Source organism: Echeneis naucrates, chromosome 2 (assembly GCF_900963305.1).
Source record: "Echeneis naucrates chromosome 2, fEcheNa1.1, whole genome shotgun sequence".
Lineage (NCBI taxonomy): Eukaryota > Metazoa > Chordata > Actinopteri > Carangiformes > Echeneidae > Echeneis > Echeneis naucrates.
In genome coordinates, this window is record NC_042512.1 from 7,590,021 (window position 1) to 7,606,799 (window position 16,779).

Here is a 16,779-nt window from a genome sequence, read left to right on the forward strand (position 1 = left end):
CATTGTAACCTACAGCTGATGAAAACCCAAAAGTAGTTTTTTTTTTCTTCAACAAGGAACTGCTGGGATGTAAACACAGGCTGCTTTAACCAGCTGACAGCATTGGCTGTGAAATCATTCAGCCTGTTATCGGCTGAAGTCCACAGCACTGTACTCAGCTGTTTTTGTTGGATAGTATCTGGTTTGGTTTCACCTCTTCCACAAAACTCCAGGATATGCCAAAGGGAGACATGAAGAGAATTTTAATGGAACTCCTGCAGAAGAAGTTACATGAGTTTTTCCTCAACAACCTTAAACTGAGGTGCTGCTGGGATTTGAACCCAGGATCTCCTGTTTACTAGACAGGCACTTTGACCAACTAAGCCACAGCACCAGGCTGAAGTCTAAAGATGTACAGAGGATCTTAAAATATTTCAACATAAGTAACTGATCATCATCACTCTTACCAAATTTTGTCTCCTGTGAAAAGCAGTCAATCACCAAATTTCCTTCTCCCAAACACAGCATGAGCCATAAAATTACTACTGCGCTTGCTTCACTTGTCACGATCCTGCAGTTAACACAACCAGACTGATATACTACAATAATGATTAAGAATCACATGTAGACTACTGTCTGATTCATATTTGGCTCAGAGCACTTTAAACACGCTTGCAAGACAACCAAGTTCATGTCACAGACATTCTAGTCCCACTGATGGAAATCCAAATTGAAGTCGGCCAGGATGCAACGTCTTTGAAAGGAATGCTAAACTTTTGTACAAGTAAAGACGGGCTTCCTCCCCATCGGGGAATGTAACCACAGTCTTCCATGTGACAGAGCGAAGACACTGTGCAGTCGACTTTGACTTCCGTTCCTTTGCAGAAACACAATCGAAAAACAAAGTTGCTTCTGCTCAGTTTTGTGCTAAAGACCTTTTAAATGTGAGGCAACCATGACAACTACTCCACTACAGAAACTGACAATGTAGGAGCTGCACCCTGAGTTAGACCTGTTGATCAAGTATCTTTCAGTTTTTTTAAAGCCTCATCTGAAACCCCATTCAATGCAATCTGACTTCTTTCAAAAACCATGGACCCGCCCCCCTGGTGGGCATCAGATAGACTCCAGGTGGAAGTCTTACTTTTTTTTGTTTAGTGGCTCACTATATGCCAATATAGAAAGAAGTTGGACTTGAGAGTTTGTGAGGTTGGATGCTGCACGCTGACTGGTTATGTGTCCGGGACGCTTCAAGGACATCTTTTCTGCCATTCTTTGCTCCAAACATTTGGACACAGCTTTGAGGAGTTAGACATGTGGCATTATTGCAGTGAAGCTGACTAATGTGTGTGGTAGTGTGGCCGAGCAGTCCAAGGCGCTGGAAATCACATACAGTCCTCCACGCTACCAACTGAGCTACGAAAGGGAGCCACTAAAAACGTGTTTGATTCTCAGCTTATGTGTTATGTGTTATGTTAGAAACTCTGCTGCTTGTAATATAAAACACAGCTGCTCTCCATGTGATCTCCAAGTGATACAACAGTGGTCACCTCCTGTCTGTCGGCAGACTCATCACCGTGGATGAGGCCGATGAAAAGGATGACCTTTGAACCAGCAACCTCAGGATTTCAGCTGTTAGCCTCTACAGGCCTCCACACTACCAACTGAGCCACACATGACACCCTGAGAGACGATACCTGAGCAGGAGAACGAGTCACTGCATGTACAGACGCTTCTTATCTGGAGTTTTTTTCTGTCATCTATAATAAAGTAGAAAAGAGACACAGCTCCACAGTAACAGAGGTGTGCTGCTGTAACGCTGAGTGCTGGATTCATGTTCAGTTTATGGTTTTAGAATCAGTGATGCATTCATGTAGAAACATCAGTTTAATGTTGCTGATTTCATCAGGTTATATTCTGCTGACCAGACTGAATCAATAAAGTTTTATTTCGTGGGGTAGATTGTTTGAAGGAGCCGTCAGCTCCAAAGATTTAACCCCCAATTCCGCTGCGTCACAGCTCCGGAACAGCTTCTGCATCCAGCAGCCCTCCGCAGCAGATCAGCAGAGTAACAGATACGTAGAGTCCGAATATTTCCGGATGCCGGAAAACGGCCCATAACAGACTCTCAGAACAGGTCGAGCGGGACGGAAAACAATACGAAGTGTATTTTCAAAACAAAACACACCTGGACGGGGACAGACCTGAAATCAACAGGTCATCCCGTTGACTCCATGGACGAGGAGACCAAATCACAGAATAATCCATCATCCGCCACATCCGGTAAAGACACCCATAAAAAGGATGCAGCGTGGAATACCAAAGCAGGAGTAAGTGGAGGGATGATAAATTACTGATTTGACCCAATAAATATCATCTGGTTCTCTTTATATTTATCGGTGAGAGTACGGAGGAGTTCTGGAGACATTCCGCATCCAGTGGAATCCGGTTACACCCATAACAGAGGAAACACACACAATAGACGGAACACACACACACACACACACACACACACTCAGATGGGACCACCTGACTTCCAGTAACCGCAGCAGCTAAAAGGAAAAGTGTTCAGAGTTCAGCCTCCATTTTGAAGCTGTCGGAGCAGAAGCAGGGAAACTGAAGGCTGAGGCCGGTGAGTGTTAACATTATTATTATTTCACTGTCAGTTTGTCCCTGTGGACTGTGGAGGGACGAAGACTCACAGTGGACCTCTGTGGATATACATGTAGATATTGTCTTTATTTTTTTCATGGAAGCTGCAGTTAAAGTTCACCTTCACTCATCAGCTGCATGAAGATCAGTTCGACCATCAGGTAACGTAACCAACAGCCTTCATCCTGTTTGTGTCAGTGAATGTTGAACTGATTTAAAGTCAACAAAATGGGAATATTCAAAGATTTAGCTATATTTATCTATAAAATACTGAACTTCACTCTATCTCACTCCTACAAATCAAAACGTGACATATTTAAGGTATTTATATTTACAAATTTTCTTTGAAAACTGACAATGTGATGCCCATATTTGGGGCCATGATGATCATTTTCAACCAGCTACCTTCTCAGATATATAAAGAAGAGGTACTAACTCAGATTGGCTGTTGAAGAGTTGAAGAACATGACAAAAAGACAGGGAGATAGACAAAGTGATAAAAGAACACAAACTGCTCAGTTCTGTTTAATGTTCACTATTAAAATAAACTGTTATATTAATTTAAATGTTGCAGTCAGTGAATGGTTTAATCGTGATGATGAGCCATCAAACTCCTCACAGCTCCCTGTTCAGATTCCAGATAAAGAGGGTTGGTTGTGGATGATGTGGTTACTTAGTAACAAGATCTCTTCAAATGTTTGTGATAAAGACATGAACTCATAAAATTACTGCTGAAAACATCAGCACATCAGTTAAACCAGCAGAATGTTATCTGACAATTCACTAAAGAAAAACTGAAGATAGTGAAGTCTGAGGAATTCTTTTCTTTTTAATAAGAATGAATATAATTCTATCCTGAGTAAATGTCACTGCACACTTTAATAATTATAATGATGATAAGGATCTTTATAGAAATAAACAGAAACCTGCATGATCTACATCAGTCAGATTATTATTCTGTGTGATAAGGATAGATCATCAAGTGTAGAGAGCAGCAGGGTCCCCTCTCCTCCTCCAGCAGCATCGCACACTAATGTTGTGAGCAGTAATGTATTTCTTGGCTGCAGCTCTAAATCAGACTGCTGCTTTTTCATTTCCCCGACAATCTGTCGCTGAGGACTAACAGTGCTCTCTTCTAAAGTTACTTTCTGCCATCCACCTTGTTTCATTTAGGTCAGAACTTGGGCTTTCAAATAATGTGTGTCTTCTTTTGTCAGTTTGATCAATCATTGTTTCCCCTTCAGTAAAACTGAACTTCTTCTTTTTTGCTTACTTTTTCAATGGTTAAATTTTCCCTGAAGTAAATTTTAAACTAAATGCAAACCAAACAATTGAGGTTGTGTTGGTTATCACCATCTAGTGGACAGATAGTAGAACTTTATCACATCCTGTTTGTTTCCTGTGATGAGGAAGAAAACTGGTTCAGTAACATTAATGTAATTTTCATATTGTTCCAGAGCAAAGATGAGCCAACAATAATATATATATGTATATATATTTAGGAAATATTTTTTATTGTTTATCACCTTAATCAATTGAATACATGTAATATTCAAAGTCTGTGTCTCCTGAAAGCATTGTCTCAGTTCTGTTGCTTTTTGATAACAAAACCAAAAACCTTTGAAGTGGACAGTTTTTTGAAACTGAAGACAGTAAAGACGATGGTGATGATGAAGAGAGATGTCGGTTTAAAAGGCCCAATGTCTTTAGAGCAAAAGCTGACACACTTTTCCGTCAGTGTTTGTTTAAGCTTTGCAGGGGTGGGTTTTCATGCTGTAACAAACGATTTGATTGTAGGTTGATCCTGGGCACAGTCACGTGCCCAAGCCTGTCAGGTTCAGACAAAGATCTTCAGCTCTCGGTTTGTCCTGTATCTTCTTTGTCTTCTGTTAGGGAGAAAGTGTTTCCCACTCAGAGCGACTCTGTCTTGAAGATGATTAACCGTGATGAGGAAGAGGAGGCCAGACCAGAGTCTCCAGTAACAACCTGTCTGACTCTGAAGTCTGACTGGTCCAGAGATCATCCTCCATCCTTCAGTAATGGACCTGGACCCTCAGAGACAAAGTAAGAGACTGAACATGAGAGTAAAAATTTGTTCATAGATTAATATTAATGATCCTGAATCATTAGTGCAGTTTCAGGAAGACACTGAGATGGATCTTCTGGTTTTATCACCAGAAACTACTGATGCTTTTTTTTTTCTGCCCAAACATTTTATTACATCAGTCAGATCATGTAAGTTATAAAGAATTTTTTTCAAAGAGACAGGAAGGGGAAAAGACATGTCTCTGAAGAGGAGCATCTGTCCCACTGTGCTCTGTGTCAGGACGTCCTGAAGGATCCAGTCTCTACCAGCTGTGGACACTGGGTCTGCAGACAGTGCTGCACCTCACACTGGGACCAGTCTGCTTCTTCAGGAGACTCCTCCTGTCCCCAGTGTGGACAAAGATCCAGAACCAGACCAGGTCTACAGACCAGCCCTGAACAGAGTGAGACTGAACTTCTGACTTTTTCGTCAGATCCTCAGACTCTCTGTCTTCAGTCTGACTTTGTCGCTTCTCTGTCAGCAGATCGTGTTCTACAGGAGGTTTTCGATCAACATAAGATCAGTCTGAGGACCAGATGTCAACATGTGACTGAAGGAACAGGAACAGGAAGTGGAACCCTCCTCAACAGGATCCACACTGAGCTCTACATCACAGAGGGACAGAGTGAAGAGGTGAATACCCAACATGAGGTGAGGCAGCTGGAGACAACTTCTAAGAAGAAGAGCCTCCATGATGCTCCAATCAAATGTCACCACATCTTTAGAGTCTCACCTGACCAGCAGAGTCCCATCAGACTGGTTCTGACCAACGGCGTCGCTGGAGTTGGAAAAACTTTCTCTGTGCAGAAGTTCAGTCTGGACTGGGCAGAGGGCTTGGAGAACCAGGATGTCAGTCTGCTGGTTCTGCTTTCATTCAGGGAGCTGAACCTGATCAGAGATCAGCAGTACAGTCTTCTCAGGATGCTTCATGTTTTCCATCCAACATTACAGAAGGTCACAGCAGAGCAGCTGGCTGCCTGGAAAGTTCTGTTCATCCTGGACGGCCTGGATGAAAGCAGACTTTCACTGGACTTCACCAACAGGGAGGTCGTGTCTGACGTCACACAGGAGTCATCGGTCCACCTGCTGCTGACAAACCTCATCCAGGGGAATCTGCTTCCGTCGGCTCTGGTCTGGATCACTTCCAGACCTGCAGCAGCCAGTCAGATCCCTCCTTCATGTGTTGACAGGCTAACAGAAGTCCGAGGCTTCACTGACGCCCAGCAGGAGGAGTACTTCAGGAGGAGGTCCAGGGATGAAGAGCTGTCCAACAGAATCATCTCACACATCAAGAGGTCCAAGAGCCTTCACATCATGTGTCAAGTCCCAGTTTTCTGCTGGATCATCGCTACAGTTCTGGAGCACATGTTGACTACAGACCAGCAAGGAGAGCTGCCCCAGACCATGACTGACCTGTACTCACACTTCCTGCTGGTGCAGACCAGGAGGAAGAGGATCAAGTACCATGAGGGACATGAGACAAGTCCACAGGAGCTCATGGAGGCTGACAGGGAAGTTCTTCTGAAGCTGGGGAGGCTGGCGTTTGAACATCTGGAGAAAGGGAACATCATGTTCTACCAAGAAGACCTGGAGCAGTGTGGTCTTGATGTCACAGAGGCCTTGGTGTACTCAGGACTCTGTACTGAGATCTTCAAAGCAGAGAGTGTGATCTTCCAGAAAACAGTCTACTGCTTTGTTCATCTGAGTGTTCAGGAGTTTCTGGCTGCAGTCTACATGTTCCACTGTCACACCAACAGGAACAAGAAGGTCCTGAAGAACTTTCTGGGAAAAAAACAACAAGATTCAGCCCTGGAGGACTTTCTGATGGCAGTCCTGAAGAAATCTTTTGAAAGTAAAAATGGTCACCTGGACCTGTTTGTCCGTTTCCTTCATGGTCTCTCTCTGCAGTCCAACCAGAGACTCTTAGGACGTCTGCTGGGTCAGACAGAAACCAAACCAGAGACCATCCAGAGAGCCATCAACAACCTGAAGAAGATGAGCTGGATGAAAATCTCTCCTGACAGAAGCATCAACATCTTCCACTGTCTGATGGAGCTGAAGGATCACTCAGTTCATCAGGATATCCAGGAGTTCCTGAAGTCAGAGACCAGATCAGAGAAGGAACTCTCCCTGATCCACTGCTCAGGTCTGGCCTACATGCTACAGATGTCAGAGGATGTTCTGGATGAGTTTGACCTGAAGAAGTACAACACATCAGAGGAGGGACGACGGAGACTGATCCCAGCTGTGAGGAACTGCAGGAAGGCTCGGTGAGTCCACTCTCATTCTCATCCATCCTTCTGATGTGTTTAAATCCAATCTGATTCAGATGGTGTTTCACTGTCAGCTGTTTGTTTTCAGATAATTCAAATGCTGCCTGAGATAAATATTCACTTAGTTGTGTTTATAGTGAAAATCCAAAAGACTGATGACATCATTAAGCTGACATCAGCAGGCATCAGTGAATGATGATGTTCACCAGCTTCACTGTTCACTGATCTCAAGTCAGTGAAAATCAAAACAGTAGACAGTCAAATGTTTTCAGGTCAACATGGCCTCATGTTCCCTCAGAGGAGACAGACCTGGATAATCTGACCACATTTTGTCTCTTCACCTGAAAGTCTTTAGTCCTCAAATTGTCCAGATGAATTTGGAGTGTCCTCTGTCACAGTGATTTGTTGTGTCATGTGTGTCATCACAGACTTGTTGGTTGTGGACTCTCAGAGACTGAGTGTGACATTGTGGCCTCAGCTCTAAAGTCCAACCCCTCCCATCTGAGAAACCTGGACCTGAGTCAGAACAAGATAGAGGATTCAGGACTGAAGCTGGTGTGTGCTGGACTGGAGAGTCCAAACTGTGGACTGGAGACTCTGAGGTCAGTTCACTGACTGGACCTGCTGTGGTTTGAGTGTTGTGTTGTTGTTTGGATGATGTGTATTGAGACATGATGATGACCCACAATAAGAGAAAGATCATTGATGAAGACATTTCTGATTGATTATTAATGATTTGATCTTCATCTTTTATTCTTTACTCAGGTTGATGAGCTGCAGATTGTCAAAGATCAGCTGTTCTTCTCTGGTCTCAGCTCTGAAGTCCAACCCCTCCCATCTCAGAGAACTGGACCTGAGTTGGAACAACCTGAAGGATCCAGACCTGAAAGAACTGTGCAGTTTTCTGGAGAGTCCAGATTGTAGACTGGAGACTCTGGGGTCAGTTCAGTTGTTGTTGTAGTTTTTTTTTTTTATGTAAAATCCAGAATTTGTCTTCATATAGAACTTTAATTTATTCACTTTTGATTGACATTTTAAAAAGTTGTTTCATGTTTCCAGTTGTTGTAGTAATAATAATAACAAGAATTGTTGTCATTCATTTCCAAAAGTGGAAATTGCTTGTTTAATGTATTAATGAGGAAAAGTCTTAGAGTTGGTCTTAGTTAGTTTCGCATGTTTGATCTCAAGACATAAATCAGGACCAATGGAGACCACGGTCCTGGATCAGGACTGGATCTTTAAAGTCTTGGCGAGTTCAGTCTCTCCTGAGGTCGTCAGCAGTAGCTCATCAACCTCTTATGATATGAACGGTGGATGAATGTTGTGCTGCCTTTTCGGTGATGTGTGTACCGACATGATGATGACTTACTATATCAAAAAGATAATTTAAGGGGATATTTCTGATTTAATATCAGTCATTTGCTCTTTATCTTTTATTCCTTACTCAGGTTGGAGAGCTGCAGTTTGTCAGAGATCAGCTGTTCTTCTCTGGTCTCAGCTCTAAAGTCCAACCCCTCCAATCTCAAAGAACTGGACCTGAGTGAGAACGACCTGAAGGATTCAGGACTGAAGGATCTGTGTGGTTTTCTGGAGAGTCCTCACTGCAGACTGGAGACTCTGAGGTCAGACTCATGTTTTATTTCTGCTCTCACATTAATATGATGTTACAGTTGTGGTGACTCTGACCTGCCGACAGGTTTATATTTATGAGGGAAAATCCTCTTCAGGTTCTTACCACTTAAACTGTGAAATGCTTGAAAGTCACATGTGAAAACTGATTTTATTAATTTAAAAATGGCATTTAAATTTCATGAAGTTTATCAGTCTTGTATTTCTGAAATGGGACATAAGATATTAATGAATATTTGTATGTTAATGTTCAGATGTTAGTCTGTCCCAAGAGTAACAACATTCAACTTGGCCTAAAATTCACCACTTGTGTTTTGTCTTGGTTCTCCATTAGTCTCCACTTCCAGCACCGTTTTGGAACAATGTTCAGCATAATGTGAAAATTTTTTCTTTCTTAGCCAACAGAATGACATCATCCACATGTAACATGGCTCTATTGGTTGAGTTTGGGATATTTCAGTCATAATGCCAATTTAGTTTGAATATCAAACACATTGTCAGAACTAATGCTTTCATTTTCCAAAGAACCCTCCCAGCTGGTCCATTATTAGAATAATAATGTTTACATTAACCACTGACCCCAAAGCAGTTACATGAATGTACATGAGCAACACACTGCAGCAGTGGAAATAAGGTGGCTCTAAACATACCTAATGTAAACATCACCACCTCAGGAAAACATCCATTTTGCTGTGATTGTGTAGCAAAGCTTTAGTCCAATCAGCTGCAGTGGTTTGGTTCCACACTAAGATAAGGATTGGCTCTAAGGGCTGGTCTGCTGGGGGAGCAGTTGCCCCGTTGCCCTCCTCTCTCTGCTGCAGGAAACATGTTTGCTCCGTCTGCCTCGCTGATCTCCCAGCTATGTTAAATATCAGTCTCAGGATTCTGTGGACTGATATCAGATCATTCAAATGAAGATCAGTCAGAATTGGGATAATTCTTCTTATCCCATCATGATAATCCATTAAAGATGATGTAGATTCATCAGAATTAATTCTGCATATTTAAGTATGATTTCCTCTTCCAGCTCTTCATGTTTTTTCAAATATATCATTAATCATGAGTTGGGTTTTCTCTGTAGAACTTCTGCAGCTTGTTTGTAGACTGTTTGACTGGTTTTAGAGTGGACTTACCTGCCAGAGCTCAGATTGTTATACAGGAGTTCATATGTGGCAGAATCAGAGATAGAAATAAAGTTTGGCTGACTCTGCTGTTTGGTTATTTCTGATGTGTTAAAATGACAACGTTGACAGTTTGAGTCAGTTCAGGTTCTTACAAGTATCGTTTCATTTTCTCATTAAATCTTGTCACTGTTTGTATTTGTCTTCTCCTAAAGTCACCTATTTTATTCTTTACTCAGGTTGAAGAACTGCAGTTTGTCAGAGATCAGCTGTTCTTCTCTGGTCTCAGCTCTGAAGTCCAACCCCTCCCATCTCAGAGAACTGGACCTGAGTCACAACAACCTGAAGGATTCAGGACTGAAGGATCTGTGTGGTTTTCTGGAGAGTCCTCACTGTAGACTGGAGACTCTGAGGTCAGACTCATGTTTTATTTCTGCTCTCAGATTAATATGATGTTACAGTTGTGGTGACTCTGACCTGCAGACATCAGGCTGATATTATACTGATCCTCACTGAGGATCTTCATGCTGACTTCTGCTTTCTTCTTCTCTGGTTTTGTCCAGTTACTGTGGCAGAGAAATGTTGAACTACAGATTTAAAACTTGAAAAAAATGATAAAAATCTTTCAGTGTTTCAATGACAGGAAACACTTTTCCACAGTGACATGAACAAATATATTTTCAGTCGGGTGGGAATCATTGGCTATCTCACAATTTGAGTCGATTTGGATTTTTGGGGCTACGATTCAATTCATAGAGGTTTCTAGGCTCCTTATGATCTACTCCAGTCTGTTTTGGCAAATGGATACATTGAAGTGTCTTTTTCACATTTATTAAGTTTTAAACATTTATCCATGCGCAGATGGAAGTTTTGCAACTGTTGCTTGAAAGCAATATCACATATTTCTTGAATAACAAAAATAAGTGTCTCTTTAAAAAAATTTAAATAAAAGCTGTATAATTAAACATGCTGCATTTTAAATTTGAAAGAAAGTGCCTTTTCACATTGTGGACCACGGCTGCTTCTCTAAGTAGCTTGTGATTTGAGTGGGGAAAAAAAAAAAAGTCATGTCAAGCTCGGTCTTCCTGGACATTCGGTAAAAATCAAAGTGAGTCCAAATCTTTGGCTGTGTAAGACCGCGCCCGTCAACGGCAGCTTTCCTCACAATGACCTTGGCTCTTGGTCAATCGTGAAGAAAAGTTCCCAAGCTTGGATATAGGAGCTCTAAGGGTCTGTTCATAAATTCATTAAAGTGGAAACATACAGTTAAGATAAACTTTTCAGGACCTATAGCTGTATCATGCAGCCAAAACTTATCATTTTACACAAACAGGGATGAGATTAACATTTTTTTTTTCTGCAAGACGCCGTGGTTTTATGTCAGGTTTTATATTTGCAGGGTTAATAAAGCAGTGCAGTTAATAACATTAATTCTCAATTCATATCAAACCAGTCTATAATAAAAATGATGAAATCTCAACACTACATCAAATCTGAACCAATTCTATTTCGCTGGGTGGGATGAGAGCGGCTCGATCAAAAGTTTCCTTTTTTGGAGACCATCTGGTTACACTTCCGCTTTTGTCAAGCGACGTTTCTGTTCTCAACACGTTTCCATTTCGCCCATCTTGAACGCAACTTGGTTCACATTCCACAACAGTGAAAATTTCCCAATCACAGTGTCAGCTTATTTTGGTGCATTAATCATTCTTAACTTTATAACACTTCAGCTTTGAGTCTTATTATTCTGATCCTCATCTTTATCATTTATTAGTATGATTACTTTTATTCAGCTACATTTCATGTTATTCACGCATACATGCAATCATAACTTTCGCCGTACTTATTTAGACTCACAGTTCTCAGTGGTTTTCATGTGTTTAGAGTGTGCAGTGTCGGTGGGGACAGTCCCCTGGGGTCTCAACCTCACCGTTTCACTCTGTGCTCCTTGACACCTGCAGCCATGACGGGGTCGGTTTAATCTCTCTTTCCTCCATTGTGGTAGTTTTCTTCTTGTTTTGGTGCTTACCACGCGCGCGTATGTTCCAGAACCGGCTCCATGGTGACGGCAAACAGCGTGTGGATTAGTTTTATTTTTTAACATTGATTTTGGGACATTTTAAATGGTTTCTGAATTGTAGGAAATGAAATTGTGATATTTTTGACACCCCTAATATTCAGTGTTTTCTTGTTCCAGCACAACTACAAAGTCATGTGACTAAAGCAGACTGACTGAGAGATTCAGACCAAATTCAACATGTTTGTTAAACGTGGTCAACGCTGAATGAAGTGAAAATGTTCCAGATGTTGTGAACCATGTGTTGACTTGATGAAACATTGAACACTTTCAGGCAGGAACTTTGTCTCTTAAAGTCACATCTTTTATTCTTTACTCAGTTTGGAGAACTGCAGTTTGTCAGAGATCAGCTGTTCTTCTCTGGTCTCAGCTCTGAAGTCCAAACCCTCCCATCTCAGAGAACTGGACCTGACTTGGAACCGACTGAAGCGTGCAGACTTGAAGGATCTGTCTGATCTTGTGAAGAGTCCAGACTTCAGACTGGAGACTCTGAGGTCAGTAGAGTTGGACTCAGTTCATGTTCCTTTCAGTAATATTGTTTAAATCCAGTATCAGAGCAAAGACTCTGTGTTTCCTGTGAACCTTCAAACTCCTCAGTGAAGCTGTGAGAGCAGAACAGAAACAGATTTCAGAATTAGACAGAAAGACAGAGAGAAAACAGTCAGCCAATCAGATCAGTCAGAGGACTGTTGTGATCATGTGACCATCAAATGAAGCAGATTCCAGCTGAAGAACTCAGAGATGTTCAGATTCTGGTCCTCGTCCATCAAACTGTCAGATCTGAGCTGAGACTGTTTGTTCTCTGATCAGGTTCATCTGTCACAGCTCTGAGATCAGTCTGACTGAAAGCTGCACATCACTGATCTTCTTTCATCACACTGTCACCATGTGGTCTTTCTGCAGACTAGAATCCTGTCTGTCTGTCAGAGTCTCTCAGTTTAAATGGACCTTCAGTAAATCATCAATAAAGTGATGAACCTTCATGACTCAGCTCTTTATCTCCACTGTGGACTCAGAGAAATGTGCTGAGTCAGCAGACTTGAGGTCTGTGAGTTTCCAGCTCAGTGTGTTCACTCCAACACGTTAACATGAGCTGAGAGGAAGCAGCTGCTGCACATCTGGACTGAACAGGACTGAAGTCCCTGCAGGTCTTTATGCTGGATCTGCATCACTGACTGACAGCTGATGGACAGAGTCAGGAAACACTGATGGATCTGCTCTCTTCTTCTTCTCTACACAGGTGGAGGTGGTGAAGAGGAAGGTGTGTGCTGATGGAGGATCAGCTGCTTCCTGATGATCCAGATGTTGCAGCAGCAGCTTGTCCAGACTCTGGACCATGTTCCTGGGAGGTGGAGAGGAGAGCTTCATCCAGCAGAGACTGACAGAGGAATCAGAACTGGTCTGAGAACAGAGTCCAGTCCACCATGATCCCAGAGACTCCTCAAGTCCTCCTCTCCTCTCAGCCAGCTCCTCCAAACTCCACCTGGGGTTTAGGTTCAGCTTCTTCTGGACCCTTTGGGCTGCTTTGAGGACATTTCTAGAAGCATTTTTGCTGTAAAATATGAAATATTTTCTTGTAAAAAACATGACTGTCAGTCGTCACAGATGAAACTTTTAAAATGGCCTTTTCTTTCTATCATAAAAATGAGGCATATTTTTTAAAATGTTTATCTACAATAGTTCTTATTTTTATCCACAAATGGCAAAAAATTGTCAATAAATAAAAGGATGCTGGAAGAGCAGAACTAAAGACATGACACTGCAGCAGCGTAGTTTATCTTCAGAAAGGACAATTTTTATTTAGTGTACTAAAGTATTTTTAGAAAACAAACGTAACACCCTGTTTTAATCTGAGTGTTTGTGTGGATGTTGATGTGGCCTGGGTGGGATATTTTCTTGTTTATTTTTATTTTTTAATGTGTAAAGCACTTTGTGCAACTTTGTTCTTTGTTTAAGAGGCGCCGTATAAATAAACTCAATGAAGTTTAAAGTAGGGATTGATATGTTTGGTTCAGGGATTGATTGATGTGATGTAATACAGTCCAATAATGGTCTGGAAGAGAGGGTCCACACTTTCAGGTTTCTTGGCGTCTTCGTCTCCGCCGACAAAGCAATAACCACCCTGAACTGCCATATGCGCTGACTCTCATAAACTCTGTGCACCTTACTTCTATGTTTATATTGTATACTGTATATATTTCTCATATTTTGTCTGGTTTTTGTTTTTGTTTTTTTATTTTATTTTATTTTTTTCCCAAACACTTTCTTTTACGCTGTCGTTTTTGCACTGATACTGGTGATACTCATTGTATATTTCATTGTACTGACGTAATATGACAATAAAGGCATTCTATTCTATTCTTGTAGTGCGGCAGACTCTCAGCTCAGTGTGTGAATGTGCTGCTGCTGAACTGGGACTCATGAGTTCCACTCTGAACCAATGAGTCATGAATCATGAGTCTGACTGTGAACCAGTCTACAGTATGTGCTGTGGGTGAGTGACAGCTCATAGCGGGGAGGGAAAGGGAGTGAAACAGCAAACCAGAGCTGCTGCTTTTCCTCCTTCTTTCTATATGAACATGAGCACCATGATGCACACTGCTGTGTTCTCATATCAAGCTCATGTTCACCTTCTTTCTTTCACAGGGAGAACATGAAAGAAGCTGAAGCTGAACTCAGCCTTCCAACTTTAGTGCTCCGTGTCACAGACTGATCCATTTTCTGACGTTATAGTCCACACCAGGCTGCAGCCTCTCTGTGTGACACTTTGTTCATCATTATTTTCACACTTTAGTTCCTGCTTCTTTTCATTTAGGCTCCATGTAGGCTGTTCATGAGACTTTGTTTGTGTGTGGCTGTTTTCTTCTGAATGTGGGATCTCTGTCTGAATGAAAGTTTCACAATCACTGCCTCAGACTGCATTCAGAAGGAATTGTTGAAGTCATAGAAGCTGAAGAGTTGATGATCAGAGGCTGACAGCTAAAGGAAGCTAGAATGCACACTGCTCTCTGACAGAGTCGGCCTCCCTCCACATTTAGGAGGCTTTTTCACTTCTTACAACAGCTGACAAAGGGCTCATCTGGGATTTGAACCCCGGACCTGTCACACCCTGAGCCAGAATCATCCTGATTGTTCCTGGAATGGTTTGGTTAGTCAGAGTGTGTCTGTGTGTGTTCTTGTCTCTCTGAGTGGTTGGAAATGAAAATTGAGATCGGTAGAAGCAGATGACTCTGAGGATGAATGAATGTTTCGCTGACAACATCACAACTGTTTATTCACCTCACAGCGAGACTGTGTGACGTCACTGGAGATCAAAGGCATTTCCTGTCCTTCATCGCTCTCCCACGCGACACCAACTCAAACGTAACATTCGCATTAGATTCAGCCGGAACGGCGCATGCGCACGAAGAAGCTCACGCTTGTCTCGCGAACGAATGAAGTGAAACATAAAATCAGCTGTTATTAGACAAATAAGTGGCGTTAAATTGAACTAAAACCAAATCTGTTGGTTTGTTCCTCCTTCTACTTATTAAAATGTGTCTTTTCCTGCTTTCGCTCATTTTTGGAATCACAGAATGAGCGAAGCGTCGCACCTCGTCCACTGTGTGTGTGTGTGTGCTCTCTCTGCTGGTCTGAGCTCTCAGTTCATTTAAATGCTTTGTTGGATCTGTCTGTCTGTGTCATGTCAGAAACTCTGAAACACTCTGAACTTCTTTAAAACACGGTGGATTTACTGATATGAAAGTGTCCAGCAGTCCATGATGGATTATTATAGAAAGATATCAGCTTGAATGTAAATACATTGTTGCATATAAACACAGAAATTACAATAATCATCTGGAAAACTTGTAAAAAATGTTGCCGTCTCACTCAGCGGAGGAACAAAGGAGGAGCTTGTGTGAGAAAAACAGAAAAAAGAAGACTCTCCCTGATCGGATTAGTTGCCACGTTATAAAATGCAGGAAGTACTTCTGAACATGCCAGCAAGTGTTGAAGGGTGCTGATGGCTGGAGAATCGTGACATCATTGTAAATCATTACACAAGCATTGGTGGTTCAGTGGTAGAATTCTCGCCTGCCACGCGGGAGGCCCGGGTTCGATTTCCGGCCAATGCAGAGTAACTCTTTACCAACATCCAGATGTTAGAAACACAGTGCTGCTTGGAAAATACCCAGATAGACTCCAACACACTGTGACTTTGTGAAACAACCAGTGGAGCCCCCTGGTGGTCAGTAGAAGTGCAGCCCCTCTGAGCTGGTGGCAGACCAAGGCTTCAGTCTGCACACATCTTCCACATGTGATGGCACACACACTGTGTATTGTGGCAACATCCGTCCCCTCAGAGAGAATCTGCTCTTTAACCCTCCTGTCGTTTTCACCCCCCGCCCCTTACTTTAGTGTTCCTGCTCTGTTTGATACGGTGGCCGGTAAGTGCAAAACTAAATGACAAAGTGCCAAACACTTCTACAAAGCGTCAAAGAAATTTTCATGTTGGGAAACATTTTCAAATTTCTTCCGGAATCTTCCGGAAGGGGAATGTACCAAATGCCGGAAGTGATCCAGAAGAAGATTGACTGTGAGCTCAAAAAGTTTGTATCGGTTTGTGTGCCGGGAAAACTTTGCAGGCATAGATTAAATGAAGTTTTGGCCGTTTTGTGGAAACAACTTGAGCCAATTTACGCGGTTGTGTTTTCCGTGCGGACGATCTGTAGAATGTTTAACGTTGATGAACGGACCAGACGGAAGGAGCACGCGCACAGGAGACATCTAATAAACAGCCGGAAAATGCTAAACAAGCTAAGTGTAGCATCGCGCTAACTAGCTGAAGCCGCTATCAGACATGCAGTGAATTAAAGTGCACCGTTTCATTTTGCAGCCAATCGTTGTCTTCACGGAATAGCAACGCGTTTAGTTAGTATGCGTTGCTAGTTTTTATTTATTTATTTATTTTTTTTTTATGAT

The 16,779-nt window shown here is 42.1% G+C and overlaps 1 protein-coding gene and 2 non-coding genes across 3 annotated transcripts; 2 read left to right on the forward strand and 1 right to left on the reverse strand.

The window, feature by feature from the left end:
• Window positions 1–299: 299 nt before the first annotated feature.
• trnat-agu (transfer RNA threonine (anticodon AGU)) lies at window positions 300–373 on the reverse strand. The gene has a single exon. It is a non-coding gene; the product is annotated as a tRNA-Thr (tRNA).
• Window positions 374–7,440: 7,067 nt separating this feature from the next.
• On the forward strand, window positions 7,441–13,119 carry LOC115057141 (ribonuclease inhibitor-like; the record flags this gene model as incomplete). The annotated part of the gene is made up of 6 exons (XM_029524022.1): window positions 7,441–7,592; window positions 7,756–7,929; window positions 8,439–8,612; window positions 9,980–10,153; window positions 12,138–12,311; window positions 13,058–13,119. Coding segments are annotated over 6 exons (861 nt in total), but the record flags the coding sequence as incomplete, so codon positions are not given.
• A 2,742-nt stretch (window positions 13,120–15,861) lies between these two features.
• Window positions 15,862–15,932, forward strand: trnag-gcc (transfer RNA glycine (anticodon GCC)). Its single transcript has one exon. It is a non-coding gene; the product is annotated as a tRNA-Gly (tRNA).
• Window positions 15,933–16,779: the final 847 nt, after the last annotated feature.